The sequence below is a fragment of the Leucoraja erinacea genome, chromosome 24 (genome assembly GCF_028641065.1).
Source record: "Leucoraja erinacea ecotype New England chromosome 24, Leri_hhj_1, whole genome shotgun sequence".
In the NCBI taxonomy this organism is placed as follows: domain Eukaryota; kingdom Metazoa; phylum Chordata; class Chondrichthyes; order Rajiformes; family Rajidae; genus Leucoraja; species Leucoraja erinaceus.
This window is the reverse complement of record NC_073400.1, coordinates 24,113,865-24,129,376: the sequence shown is the minus strand read 5'-3', so window position 1 is coordinate 24,129,376 and position 15,512 is coordinate 24,113,865. Positions and strand designations below refer to the sequence as shown.

General features: G+C 37.3%; 1 protein-coding gene across 7 annotated transcripts in view; it reads right to left on the bottom strand.

Annotated features, from left to right (window-relative positions):
• Positions 1–15,512, bottom strand: part of csde1 (cold shock domain containing E1, RNA-binding) — an 82,057-nt gene that overhangs the window by 46,666 nt on the left and 19,879 nt on the right. For 4 of the 7 annotated variants that reach the window (XM_055654816.1, XM_055654818.1, XM_055654821.1 and 1 more), the window contains exons 3-6: positions 10,887–11,028; positions 8,729–8,927; positions 5,007–5,116; positions 94–192 (exon numbers count right to left, since the gene is read on the bottom strand). In XM_055654816.1, coding sequence (XP_055510791.1) covers positions 94–192; positions 5,007–5,116; positions 8,729–8,927; positions 10,887–11,021 — 543 coding nt within the window. In that variant the 5' untranslated portion in view covers positions 11,022–11,028. The remainder of the gene's footprint in view (positions 1–93; positions 193–5,006; positions 5,117–8,728; positions 8,928–10,886; positions 11,029–15,512) is intronic. The other 3 variants (XM_055654819.1, XM_055654822.1, XM_055654820.1) reach the window with 2 other exon arrangements.

Below are 15,512 nucleotides of genomic sequence, written 5' to 3'. Positions count from 1 at the left end.
GCTGACGTATGCATGCATGCCTAAACTCAAGTGCCTATATGGGCGACCTACCTGAAATCATTTATTACCTGGAAAGACAAAATCCAATCTTACCCCATTGCGTTCATAGCACACACTGCCTGAAGTCTGACCAGGAGATGAAGGTTTCAGCCCAGATTTGTTCTCAAGGTTAAGGGGAGCAGCACAGACAACCTGGACATACCATGACATAACAAAGAATAATGTCAGGAGGGTACATGAAGGCTTTCCAGGGGTTGAAAATGCCACTGGTCAAAGGCCCCAGGTATGTCTAGTTTTTGGGTTTAGACCAGCAGAAAATATTCCTCCAATGTCTTACGAATTGGTAGAAAAACTTGACTTATTATAGTACCAGATTTCTGCCACTAGCTATTCTATTCACATTACAGCACATATCTAGCAGCAGTAATTCGGTACTCAAACTAATCAGACCTGCAATGGCCCGACAAACTGATTAAAATTCCAGTGTCTGTTTCCAAACCACTACATCTAACTTTTCAACCCCTGATTTCCAGATGATTTTTTTGGCAAAAACAGTTCTCTTACAAAGTCAGAAACTTGTAGACAACAATAGTCAAAACATATGATGACACTGTTCCATTAGAGAAAGGTAACTTGCACACCAATAAGTATAGTTTCATTCAAACATGAAGATATTATCCTCCACATACCATGGGGGAAGAAAGAAAATCATGATTCAATGGGGAAACCACTGTTCATCTGTCCCTTTAAGAGATTTGCCCTTGAGCATCCCCGAATTTAGCCCTTCTGCCATTGGTGGTTATGCTTTTAACAACTCGGCCCTTTTCCTTCAAAACAAAAATCTACTTTTAACAAGATTTTGGTCATCCAACCTAATTCCTCCTTATGAGGCTTGGAGTCACAATTAAAAATATATTTTGCTGTAAAAGTGTTTTCGACGTTGTCAAATGAAAAAATGTATACGGTTGCTGTTGATTATCGAATTCTTTTTCCAAGTTACATGCAGAAAACCTCTTCAAATCCACTACAAAGTTTATTAATTTTGAGAAGCGTACTTACATTAAGAAAGCCAGAGCAGGTCAGACTGAGCTCCCTAGAACTAGGAACAAAGTACAACAAAATGGAAAGCTATATCCAAGAACCCAATTATTAAAGCAAGGCCCAGAACCGGAGAAGAGTGGCGAGTAAAGGTCCAAGTACGTTGACTTACTTCAGCACAAAATGGAAGTTGAGTATTTTTTTTTCATTATCCTCCACACACCATGTACATCTCCACAGTAAAATCTCAAATAATAAGCAGAAAGACTATATTCTGCCAGGCTAAGCATACAATAAAATATCTACCGATTAGCACCAAATCATGGTATTGTAAAATAAGTAAATAATGGATTAAATTAAGTAATAACAGTAGAATGTTGTTAAACCTAGAATTTTGTTACCACATGAAATGAAGTGTTACCATAAGAAAACTGCCCTAATCTCAAAACAAAACAGCACTGAGAAATACTGTGGGTCTTTTTTTAGTAAACCAACATCTGCAGTACTTGTGTTTACTGAGAAGTAGTTGTTCACTCACCCTGCTGGCTGATGCTCAAGACACAATAACACCTTCCCACATTTGATATCGTCTAAGCTAATTAATAAACACATCCATACCAAACTCACACTATTGCCCTCCCCTTCATAATTTTAGTAACACAGATTACCCATTCAGCCTCACTAATGGAGTCCAGAATGCAGTTTATAATTCTTGTGCATCACAATGGAAGTGTTCTACACCTTTTTATATACACATTACAGACCACAAGGCATTACAAACTGCACACAAAGCAAGCTCATGCTACCAAGAATGGGAGATCATTCCTCTTCCCCACCCTGTGTGCACTGGTTGCTCTATTTAAAACCCAAATACCTGTAACCGTGGCCCATAGTTAAACTGTTATTTTCCATTATCAGAGAAAGGAATTAATGAAAATGCTTCTCCTTGTTCAAAAAGCTAAGTATCCAGTAAGTAAAATTCAAGGACATAACTGGAATTAACCCAATTCCCTTCTCCTCTACTTTGTTCAAATAAAGATACATTAAATTAGAACTAATTCCTTCAGAATAGATGGCCATCTGATGATTTATTATTGTTTGGAACCCATTTCCCTTCAGGGCTTCAGGGTTTTACCCCCTGGCATAATGGAGATTTTGGAGTCTTTATGAGACTACTCTTTCGTAGCTCGAGTTGTCTAAATTTAATTGCCAGGACTGATACACAATCTCAAATACCCCAAGAAGTAACCCCTCAGTTTAACAAAATTCAACTATAATAATAATATGCACACAGGGCCAATAATAATGTGTCCAAGTTAGTGATTATGATTTCACTGCACCAATCATGATTGAATTTCCTGGCATGTATAGTTTGCATTGGGGTCTGGATTCCTTCCTCAGACCAATCCCATTTTCACAAACTAGCTACTCATTAATAGGTGAATGTCACTTTCTCCTGCCCACTTTTTGGTGTGGGAATCAAAGTCAACATAAAGGGAATGAGAAGGCTATTGGAAAATGCAATCTGCATATACAAGATTGCCACATCTGTCATGCAATTATCCTCTTTCTCCCCAAACAATTTGCAGATCTTATTACTGTCACCAGGTGCTGGTCCTTTGTGACAATTCTACCATTGTTAAATATGCTGACTCATAGATCATCTTTGATTTAATTATAGTTTGAGGCAGTCAGAGGAAAGAAAATGAGGCAAAGATAGAAAGATCAAGGTTAAATATCAAATGAGAATCTAATTAAAAAGCTAGTCTCAAAATAAGGGCAGCTGCATTGAGAAGGTTCATTTATTTTATTCCCTGCAAGACCAAAACAGATGGCTCAAATACTATAGCCACACACAACTGCATTCTATATATCTGCAGATTAGAGTAAGGTATGGTCTCTAATGTTCCACCTAAATGGGGCATAGGTGTAAGCAACTTAACTATTGTTAAGTTCTGTTTTTTCTTTAATGCAAATAATGGTTTAAGTGCTCAACACTGGTAATGAAGCCTATATGCAAATCCAAGAACACCACCACCAAATATTAGCAAGGTTAAATCATGATAACCATATCCATAAATGTAGCAGGTATAGTCCAACAGTATATTGCAAGCTACTGTGTGCCCAGGTCAACCATCCAGAGTTTCACTTCTCTTCTTGACCTACCCACATTTACCGTACAAATTAAATGTGCATGGACCAGGAATATTTGTCTCAACAATTAAAGAATTATCATCCAATTTGACAATGACAGTTGCACAATACCTTTCCTCAGCACAATCAGTTCTTGATCAGTGAAAGTACAAATAGAGTTGTTTTCTTGAAGGCATCTGAATTTGCTTGATTTGATTTTCACAAGTCTAAATGTAATGCTTTAGATTGGAATTCAAAAAGAGAATTTGACCAAAACAATTTACTGTGGATATTAGAACTGTTCCTCGTGAATTTGTAAAGTTTTATGTTTTGAAACTGAATTTTTTTTAAGTTAAAAAATCTAATTGAATGGCCATGACTTTGAGCAGGGTCCCAGAGATCAAAAGAAATAAAGTTAGTGGTAATTAAGCAGCACCGTAGACTGGCTTCTCTCACCCACCAAAAATGATTACACCAGATACACGTTGGGGGGCTGTGATGCAGGAAGTAAAGAAACAGAAATCAGCATAATGAGTTTTAATCTCAAAATAATGAGAATGTTGGTAGAGATGCTCGGTAATATAAATAACCCTTTTAATACAAGGAACAAAAGAGGATTTTCCAACGATCGAAAAAGGTGCACACTTCATGGAAGAAAACAATATCACCTAATACCAAAGAACTTCTACAAATATGACAGTAATACTTAAAATTCATGGCATTCATTAGCCCATTTTCCCTCAAAATATTACTTAATGTGAAGAGAACAGCTTCTTGCATCCAGTTTGGGGAATGCAATTGAACTTATAATTTTAACCAGACAACACAAGAGAAAAAGGTGTGAACAGATGGAGGATCGTGGAACCAAAGTGCTTGCGAATCCAGTCATTGTTGTGCCTGAAGGATAAACTCAAGATTTTACCAAAAGTTGCCTGCATTGGAACACACAAATCGGATTGTGATTAAAGATCATTTGCATGGAGCAGCCAAAGTTGGTGGGGAAATAAACAATCTTTCCTGAGAAGCACTGAATGGAAGGTTCAGAAAGCCAGCACATAGTCAATTCTGACTTTTCCATCGATTAAGAGATTCTCACTACTTCTGTGGCTCATTAAAAAATAATTAATGTATGTTCAATTAGGGCCCCAATAACAGAAAAGCTGAAAATCAATAAGCATCACTCTTTCATGTTGCTCACACACAAGTTCCATCCAGATGAAGACTATGAAATTTCAAACTTGAATCCTCAAGTCTAAGCCCAACAGATGCCAATTACATTCAATACCACCAGGTGGGCGATGCAGACAAGGTACTCTCTCAAAGGAGCAGGAATTCAATCATCAGATTTATTGATTTATGGGAACTACATATGGTATGTGGAGAACAAAGAATTTAACGTACTGACCTTCCTTCACCCACTACCCATCCCATCCCAAGCATTAAAATTTTAGGATTTGATAAAGATCAGGCTTCCTGCATGCTGTTATTAAAAAAAACTCAATTTGAAGTTGGTAAAACAGTTGTTCCATAAGATATCTAATTCAATCCATATTAAATACAATTAGATTGCTGTCGGAGAAGATAATTCATTGTAAATTTAGCTTCAGAACTGTAACTTTACAGAATAGTAAATACTTATTGTTTACAGTGGGTAAGTTCTAAGAGCCAGAATTATACAGCATGGAAACAGGCCCATTGGCCCACCAAGTCAAACACCCATTCGCACTAGTCCAGTTTTATATTCTCCCCACATTCCCATCAACTCTTTCCAATAGTGTTAATGATGTTGGCAAGATATCTCCCTGATCTCAATGCAGCAACGTAATTATCTTTACCTGACCAGTGATCCTTTCTTCAGGCAAAATTTCAGGCTTTACTTTCAGCAGTTTCACAGCAATAGGTTTTCCAGTCCGTCTGTCAGAGGACACTTCGAATTCCACATCATCTGCAGATGATTCAGATGGGTTATCGTGGAGCTCTTACGATGCCACAACATGAAATTGTCAATTTTGTACATACAATATTTTAAACAAATGTGTAATACTTTCATTAACAATCTGAATGCAAGATAATAGTCCGAGGTAGCAAGAAGACATTACATCTCATTGACACCTATTTTGTTGAATACAATGGGTGCACTCCAAGTGCGTACTTTCCACAGGTTGCGGCAAGTGTGAATTCCCCAGCGTTGGGGAAATCAAGAATCAGAGAATATAGGTTTAGGTGAGAAGAAGGATTTAATAGGAACCTAAGGGGCAATGTTTTCCACACAGAGGGTGGTGGGTATACAGAACAAGTTGCCAAAATAAAGGCACCACAACAACCTTTAAGACATTTGAACAGGTACATGGATAGGAAAGGTTTAGAGGATATGGGCCAAACACCGGCAGGTGGGACTAGTAGAGATGGGGCATCTTGGTTGGCATGGGTAAGTTGGGCCCAAAGGCCTGTTTCCGTGCAATATGACTAATATTGGAAAACAGTACTGAAGCACAAATCCATCACTGCATAAAACAGGAACACAAAATTAATGGGTATATCCTTTAAAGATTGACACAGGCCCAATTTAAATAAATTTGAAGTCAGTTACCTACATGGTAAGAGTATATACCAAGGTCTTGGCATTTACTCTTAACAAAATCTGGTAAGTAGTCTACCAACTTTTTAAAAATATATGTGCATCAGGCTCAAGGGATTGCCATAGTAGACACTGCACTATATTTATGAATATGGTTGGAATGGAAATGTGTACAGCTTCTTGACTTCCAAGTGGGAAATGTTTGCTTCAAAGAAACAGCTAAGTTGTATCAACGGCTAGATTTAAACCTTTTCTGGTCTGGATCATCTTTGCCAAATTATCTGGAGCACTGCCTTGAGAATTCGCAAAATATAGGAGACGTTGAAGAGATAAATTCTGCAGATGGTGCAGAAGATCAAAACTGAAGAGATAGGTCAAAAAGGGCTTGCCATTCTAAATTTTCTGGCAGAGCGAGGGGCCAAGGTCAAAACCCGATCCTCAATTCCCATCACTTTCCCAGATATCTCAAGCTCCCAAACCCTTTCCTACAGGAGTTTTGCACATCAGAGAAAATACCCTGCAGCTGAAGAGCGAGAAACTCTTGACACCTCTCTCCACCTGCCCTTAGCCTTGATGGCGTGGCAAAAGAGGGACCTGGTTTTGTGGCATTGTATCCAAACCTTAATACTCCACACTACCGATTGACAAAATTTGTTTATTTTGCACAAGCCTTATCGAAATTCTCCACTCATCCACATCCCCAACTTTATTTTGAATACAGCTGTTAAATCATTGCGATAGGTCATTGTGTCAATGCCAATAAAATGGTTTCATACGAGAAAGCTATATTTAAGAGGGAGTTAGATGTGGCCCTTATGGCCAAGGGGATCAGAGGGTATGGAGAAAAGGCAGGTACGGGATACTGAGTTGGATGATCAGCCATGATCATATTAAATGGCGGTGCAGGCTCGAAGGCCCGAATGGCCTACTCCTGCACCTAATTTCTATGTCTATGTTTCTATGTAAAGCCATCCCATAGGAATATATTTGTGCTTATAACAAGAGGTGCAATGGGACAAAGAGGGATTGCTTAACACAAAATGAAATCGCAATATGGATGGTGTTGCAATAATGCGACCCCTCCATAGTGAGGGAGAGCCTATATTTCCAAAGAGTAAAAAAACAAGGAGTGATCTCAGGATAGCAGTTGAGTGCCTGGCTTGAAAGTTTTTCCCTGAACAAGAAAATTAACATGCCATGTACAGAATTTAAACCTTTATCTTGAACGTTTATCATTGCATACCCTCAGGTAGGAAAGATAAATGTGGATAGGGGTTGTACCAGGCACAAAAGGAATATGGCCATGGCCTTTTAACAGCCAGTCAGTATCGAGGTATTCAGCTGCATCATCAATACTGTTCCCTTCATCATTTGGCCACAAAGTAGGCTAACCATAGATGACAAAGTTCAGATCTATTTGAAATTCTTCATGATGAAGAAAATCATGACTGTTGCCAGTAAGACTTGGATATTGTCCAAGCTCAAACTGATGTAGACTAAACCTCATTTCCTGATATTCAATGACCAAGTCCATCGGAATATAACCATCTCCAAATACTTTCATTAGTATTACCACTTCCAAATCACTCAGTGGCCTTGGGATCACCTAAAATTGAAATGGATCAACCACAAAAACCACAGCAAGTCAAAGATAAGAAATTCTGTGGCAAGTGACTCCAAAATACCTACAAGTCACAGCATGAGTGTGTGGCATATTCTTCAATTATCTGGATGAAGCCGATACCTATACATACAGCTAAACAGCATCAAGACATTTTAAATCTATCTTTGTGAATTCTTAACAAGGTGAATCACAATCTTAAGCATTTTAAGTAGGTTTTAAACATAATTTAAAGACCTTTACAGAGGCCCAGAGTAAAATTTGTCTTGCAAAATGCAAAGCTGGTTCTATCTGCCCAAGACTAAAACCACTGAAAGTGGCATCCACCGTAACTTCAAAACAAGACGAATACAGAAGCCGAGCCAACCACCCAAGAAAGTAAAGTATACTCAGTGACTAAAGGGCCTGTCCCACTTGGCGATTTTTTTCAGCGACTGCCGGCATCATTGTCTGGCGTATCAGGTCACTGAAAAAGTTGCGGCGTGATGACGTATTGACGAGCGGTGTTTCATCAGGTGTCGCGACATTTTTGGCGCTGCTCGATTTTGAAATATTCAAAATCTTTCGGCAACCCTGATACATCAGTTAATGATGCCGGCAGTCACCGAAAAAAAAAAGGAAAAAAAAAAACGGCAAGTGGGACAGGCTGTTTAGATATTTTACTTGTAGCAAATGAAAGAAAGGTTTGGAATAGCCCTCCGATTCATTCTTCTGACTGACTTTCCATGTCTTGTTAACCATGATTTAACTATAACAAAATAATTTTGATATTCTTTAATGCAATTTCCACTTCAATGCTTTGTTATCCTTTTCAATCTTCATTGTTATTCCTTTGCCAACTGTCTACAGTGGGTCAGCTCCGTCACTTTTTAAAAACAAATATGTTCATCTATTGCCCTATATTTAGGCAGAATTCCAAGTTATGCCTGCACAAAACTGCCAAAACAAAATACCCAAAGTTCATTTGTGAAATACAGATTTACTCTGAAAGAGACCCAGCAATCCCTGTTCTATAGCCAGGCAATCCTATTACAGAACATTGTGGATGGTGAGCTAGGCATTGATGTCTCAGCGGTTTTCATTGAAAAACATTTGTGCTCTCATTCACTTGAATATACTGCCCATGTCAGAAATGCGAAATGTAGAATATAATGGTGTGCATTTAAAAAGCTTTAAACATAAGCACGACACACACATTTTACACAAACTTGTTAATTAACAATTTGAATTGAAATAAGGAATTTCAAAATAAATTAGTGCCCTACTTATAACGTTATTCCACTTCATACAGAGCAATGAAGTGCCCATAAAATGGACAACTGGAACATTACACATATCAAGCAGTGACAATTTCTCACCTCCCACTTTCAGATCTTGGAGATTACCACTGTATTGTGAGCAATGGAAGAATAGTCTGGCTTGACGTTCAGTGCACTGGATAAAACCATATGATGCCAGCAGCTTCTCAATAACACCAGTTTCGCGCAGGGCTCCTGAGGTACCGTTAGCAAAACCAGAGTGGCCATTGTTATGCAAGAGGTTTGGATCAAAGCTCATCTGCGACAAGGATATATAAAAAGAGATATTCATGAATTTAACTGAAAGAACACCCCAATTCACTACAAACCAAATTAGGCTGCAACCAGATAACATTGATAACAAATGCAGTCAAAATAAAACTACCTATGTAACTGAAATTTAAACAAAAAATTAGTAATAGTTTATATAAGCAATCTCACCAAGCCATTCACAAAATAGAATACAGACAATTGCCTAATTAGAAGGCAATATTTGAGTAGGGTGAGAAAGGGGAGAAATGGCAGAAGAACACCACACAGATTCACTGACATTCTTCAATTACTCACCACATATTGCAGATTGAGGTTGGTTGCTTTTGTTACTAATATGCAGGAACTGTTGCTTCATAATACCATTATTGGAACATTTATGAATTAAATAATTACCACTATATTTCTACGTCAAATATCTTAGCAAGGAGGGAAAAACAACTTTAAAGATAATGCTTTCAGAGGATTAAAACAATTACTCCAGGGTTCTAAATGTCAGCATTAATATGCTATGTACATTTCAAGTTTGAAAGCATGAAGATAATTTATAATTAATATTCACAAGACAATTTAATATTATGACAAAGTAAAGGTAATTCTGCTATAACGCAATAGTTGCGATAAGAATCCAGGTATGATTTAAAAAAAATAGATATTTTGTACAAGTTCATTTTAGTTGCTGCATGTTAAAAATATTAAGATACTCTTAATATAATCTAAGAGTTTTCATTGCACAAGTGTCAATAGGTTGTCAATTTATATGACCACCAGTGGATATAATAGTAGCTCTGTTCTTGAGACAATGGGAAACTTTTTTCCTATACTATATAAATCCAAGATAGCTTTGGCTGCTTTATAATTCACAAAGTAACTAAACTACTTCTCTAATTCCCAATCAAAATCTCATTACAAATAATTTGGCCTCCAAAATGCAAATTGCATTTCCAATTTTAACAATCATCTTATATCAAATAAGTTAAGGAATTATAGCAGAACTACCACCATGTTGTTTTATCCAAGCAACGTTCTAAAGTGAAGATTAAAATTCAGACTGGCCCATTATTTGCAACTAAATGATTTAGAAACAGGTGCAGAAAAAAAGGACAATAAATAAATTCACTGGGTGCAAGTTTGGTGTTTGTTAGTTTGAATTCAACATGCATCTACATTAATCATTGTTTAATTAGCAATACAAACCAGCTTTGAGCATTAGGATCCAAAAAGCTGATGCTGACAAATTACTATCTGGAAATGCTTGCTTCTAGTCAAAAGACTCAAGTTACTCCTACCATGACAATTTTTCTTTGGAACTATTACTTTAATAGTCAAGACAGCCAAAAGAAAACAGGATACAAAGAATGGGCAGTGACTTTTGTTTGAATATTGGGGATTATTTCCATTCCCTCATGCTAAATGGGACTCAGAACCTCAAGTAAAACCTACTGCAATGAACAAGATCAGACCAATAGTGTCCAACTCATTTAAACTCTGAAAAATCTATATCAGAAACATTAGCCAGTCTATTCTCCCAATATCTGATGACCGATTGTAGTGAGGTCATTACTTTCTACAATCTTTAGGATGCAAAGTACTTTTACACATGGTGCTCATGTAAGGGTGTAAACTATACCAGGTGTTTTAGACTTGCTCCCAGAAAGCCAGCAACATCAAGCACACTGTCACCAAATAGCCATGTGCTCCAAATATTGCCATGCCTCAATTTAAATTTGATTTACAAGATTATGACAGAAGTGGCTGATAGATCAATTTATATTACCAACTACAAAATTAACAATGCCCTAACCCCCTAAAAATAGTTAAAAGCTTAGGGTGTAAATAAAAAGCAATGTCCATGCAAGTGGGCTTATATCCCAAGTTCAAACTAATGCTGTTACTACATGCTGTTAGCACGAGTATGAGATTAAATACTCAATTCTTCCCCACTTACTGATCTCTGATAAAGTGGAATTCTCTTCTGTTTTTTAGCACTGATTGAGGCAGAACGTGTTGAAAGAGAGTGACAGGGAGTACTGGAAGTTGAAGGATTATGATGCTCTGAAGACGCAGCGTAGAGATTCTCCATTTTATAGCTGGAGTGCGAAAGTAAAGCATCATAGAACAAATCTATGAAAACCCAGTTGCATTTAGTAAACAACATCCATATGAAAAAGACATTAAATTCACTACATAAATGTTTATTTTGAGTATGTGCCATAATATATGGACATTGAAGACAACCAGTAATTACAAAATTGGCTTAGGCCTCAATTTAGCAAGCAGACCAATGCAAACTAGGAAAATTCAGGCTTCAATCATTAGTCCACTGGCGATCTCAGCAGAAGTGGAAATAAGAACATTACTGTTCATGACAAGGTCATTTAAAAATCATTTTAATGATCACACCCACATACTCACAGCTCAGCTGAATTTCATCCAAGCTTGAGGTTTGCAAAGTACAAATGTGTAGCACACTGCAGTTAGAACCGGAGTGACGATCGGAGGGGGGGGGGGGGGGGGGGGGGGGGGAGAGAGAGAGGAGAGATGAGGGGAAGAATGCCAAGCAGACATGGAAAACTATTCCAAACACTTCTGACACTCAATATCCTTGTTTAAAATGGTGAATGCCGTCATTTGTACCAGTCACGATAAATGTAATTTGGTGCTATTATATGCTACAGCAGCCAAATCAGCGTTAATTGCAATTTTCCAATTCTGGCCTCAGTCAATCTCGAATTTTATTGTTATTCCACTAGCAATTAGGACATTAAATGCCAAAATACCAATCAAAAATACTCTTTAAATTCTTCTCACCTCAAACCCTTGTAAAGCAGTTATGCCCAAATCTTTGACCAATTTTTTTAGTTATACTTTCCCACATTTCTACCCTCTGCCACAGATTCTTCTAGAACATTACAAATTCAAAGACGCTCATTTACAATCACACTGCTAAAATGTTTACAAGATTGTCCACAAAACTGACATCAAAGTGAGTCAGTCCAGCCACCGTTCACACTTAAACTATTCCTGTTACACCATTTCAACAGTTCAACTGTGCTTTTGTTGTCACATGTGAAATGCAGTGAAATTCTTTCCTTACATACAGTCCAGAAAAGTATTGTCATCTCCAAGCACAATCAATGATTAGCAATGTACAGAAATAGTCCACTGAGCTCACATGCAGGAGTAGCCATGTTTTAGGTGCCATTTTCAAAATCCAGTTCACGCTCTGGGTCTTGAGCATTGCCCGATCCAGGCAAACACTAGGCTGTTGCGGGCCTCAAGCCCCCACCTTCCTTGGTGGGGATTGACCAGCGAACAGATGTCCGTCCCTCTCCTCGCCTGTCCCCCTTTGTGCCCTGGGGGCACCTTCCACAGCCGACCTTGAGGGTGCAGTAGGCCAGATCCCAGTCCCTCTCTTGATGGTCATGCGTCTTGCACATTGTGTCCATCAATGTCGTGGCCGGCCTCCCCCCAAACAGGCTGAAGCACTCCTGATCTTGCGTCCGGCCACGGGGACGAGAACTCTCCCCCACCCCTTCCCATGCAAGCGAGAACGTTCAATATCCAGTTTTCCACCTCCACCTCAGCAATCGTCCTTTGCACATGAAACAGCAATTTACTTGTATTTTGCGTATTTACTACTTAAATGCAAACCAAGCGCTGAGGTCAATAAACGCATGCCTATTTGTACCATGAAGATTACCAGTTATACTCAAAATGGATAAGAGATATCCAAAAAATATTTTTATTCTTTTCATATTATGTAACCAGCAGAGATAATTAATGCTTTTCTTTGGCATTTATAACAACAACTGGTGCTCATAGCACTACTTTACTGCTCCACAGCCATTATAACCATTTAGGATCTTTAGCAAGCTCTTAATAAACAGTATAGATAAAGTACATTAGTTGAGCTGAAAGAGGGCACTGCATATCATTCTTGCTCCCACCAACAACCATTCAAGTGCTCCCACCAACAACCATTAAGATACAAGATCATAGATTTCTAAGGAAAATGTGCTGACAAAGTGGAACATACAGGCTGCACAGAAAACATTAAAGCCAGGTCTTTAAAATAATAAATGTTAATGTAATAATTCACTTGAAATGGTTTGGATTTCATGAAAAAATACATATAAGGATATGAAAAACTCCTGACGTATTGGAAGAAGCAATGAATATTAAAGCTGACTCTCAAAAATTTATATCATATTTATATATATAGTATTTTAAATATAGTCCTACCATCAACAGAGGTACTTAGAGAAGAGTGGGAACGGGAATTAATGATAAAAATTACGAAGGTTACATGGGAAAAGTACTTGATATATATTCACAAATGTTCGATTAATGCAAGACATAATCTAATTCAATTTAAAATTTTACATAGATTATATTATTCAAAAACAAGATTGACAAATTCTATCCAAATATATCCCCCATTTGTGATAAATGTTTATCCCAAAAAGCAACTATAACACACTCTTTTGTTTCCTGCATAAAACTTTATAGATTTTGGAGTGATATTTTTGACATATTTATAAAATTATTTAAGATAAGAATGGAACCTAATACTGAAATGATTATATTTGGAGTAATGGAAGATGGGAATAAATTGAACTCATCTCAAAATTTATTTTTTAATTATGGTTTAATAATAGCAAAAAAAATAATACTTAAATTTTGGAAAAATACATCAATACCAACGCATAAAATGTGGATCGCAAGCATGTTGGACACCGCACATCTTGAGGAAATGAGATTCCTCCTAATGGATAAATCAGACCAATTCATGGTCTCTATTTGTCGTCTTTTTGGAATCATATGGTGCAACACAATCGTAAAAGCTAACTGTTTCAGGACTGGACGAGGGATGGTCAAGATTATAAACAATGATCTCCTTACTTCTTTTCTTTATCTTATTCTCTTCTTCCTATTTTCTTTTCTTCAACTTTCTTCATTCATTCGTCTTTTTTCTTCACACACTATATCTCACGTCTTTCTATCCTTTACGACCTAATTTCTCCTTCTTATTCTTATTTTTCTTTATTATAACAAATTCAAAATAAGCTGTACATAAAATGTATTATGAAAATATATATTGGGCAATTTGGTGCCATACGATTGTACTTGCTTCTAATAAAATAAAATAAAATATTAAAATTTAAAAAAAAAAAAATGGTTTGGAATACAATAAAAGGCAAGCTGTTAAAGCAGCAACAAGCAAATCTGACTGGGTCATCAGTGCTTCAGATGGACTGATCCATCTACGGGGATTGTTTGAATAGACTCCAGAACACTAAGCAAATTGAATCATTGTGAAATGCAGAATCTAAAGAATGGTTCCCATCTAAAGAATCATGTTACCACATAAAGACACAAAATATTAAAGTAACTCAGCAGATCAGGCGGCATCTGCTGTGAAGATGGATGGGTGACGTATCAGATTGGGATACTTCTTCTGAGAAGAAGGTTCTTAACCTAAAATATCACCAATTTATGTTCTCCACAGATGCTGCCTGACCCGCTGAGTTACTTCAGCATTATCTCTTTTAAAAAAATATATATAAACCAGCATCTGCACTTCCTTGTGTCCACATGTTACCATACATCCAGTTAAGTCAAACATTACAAAAAAAACATTTTTATATTGCTGCTCCTCCCCACCAAGGCAACATTTCACAGCAGGCAAAAGTGTGCCTTTTACCAACAGTGGGTTATGGACCATGGTAGTACTGCTAATCTTTACAACTGCATTTAAGTTTCACCCATTCTTCATCAATTTTTCAATGTCATCATAAAGAGAAACCCAGAGTTAATTATATTCCACTCTTAACCAAGAGCAGGGACAAACTCAGCCAAGAATTAATACTTTGGAATAAAAACACCGATCCAACAACTTGAAATAAACAATTCCTATAAAAACAAAATGGGCAAATGGCTTTCAAAAAGATTATTGCATCATTTGAATACTATTATTCCATATCCTTATTCACTATATCCTGGACTCAGCACATCGATGCAATTATAAAGAAAGCCCATCAATACCTCTGCTTCCTTATAAGTTTAGATCAACAAATATTCTATTTAGTAGAGGGCATATTCACTGGATGCATCAGTCTGGTTCAGCAATGCAGATGCCCAGGAATGGAGATTACAAAAAGTGGTGAATCCAGTGAACACTGCCCAGTCCAGTCCATCGGTCTACCATCAAAGGGATTTATCAGATACACTTCCAAAAAAAGGCAGCCAACTTTACCAGGGACCCACACCACTCTGGCCACACTCTCTTTACAATCCTGCCATTGGGAAGACGACAGATGCCTGAAAACAAACATCAAAGTTCAGGAACAGCTTCTTCCCAACAGCCATCAGGCTATTGAACACCAACTACTTCTACTAAACCCCGAAGTACAAACTGCATTGCCTGCACTAGGAATTTCATTGTTCCATTTCAGAACATATGACAATAAAACACTCAACTCTATTGCGAGTTATAGCATCACCTACGAAACAGACTTTATAAACCTTCAAAAGCGTGAATTGTTTTTTTTTTTAAAAACCTAGAATTCTG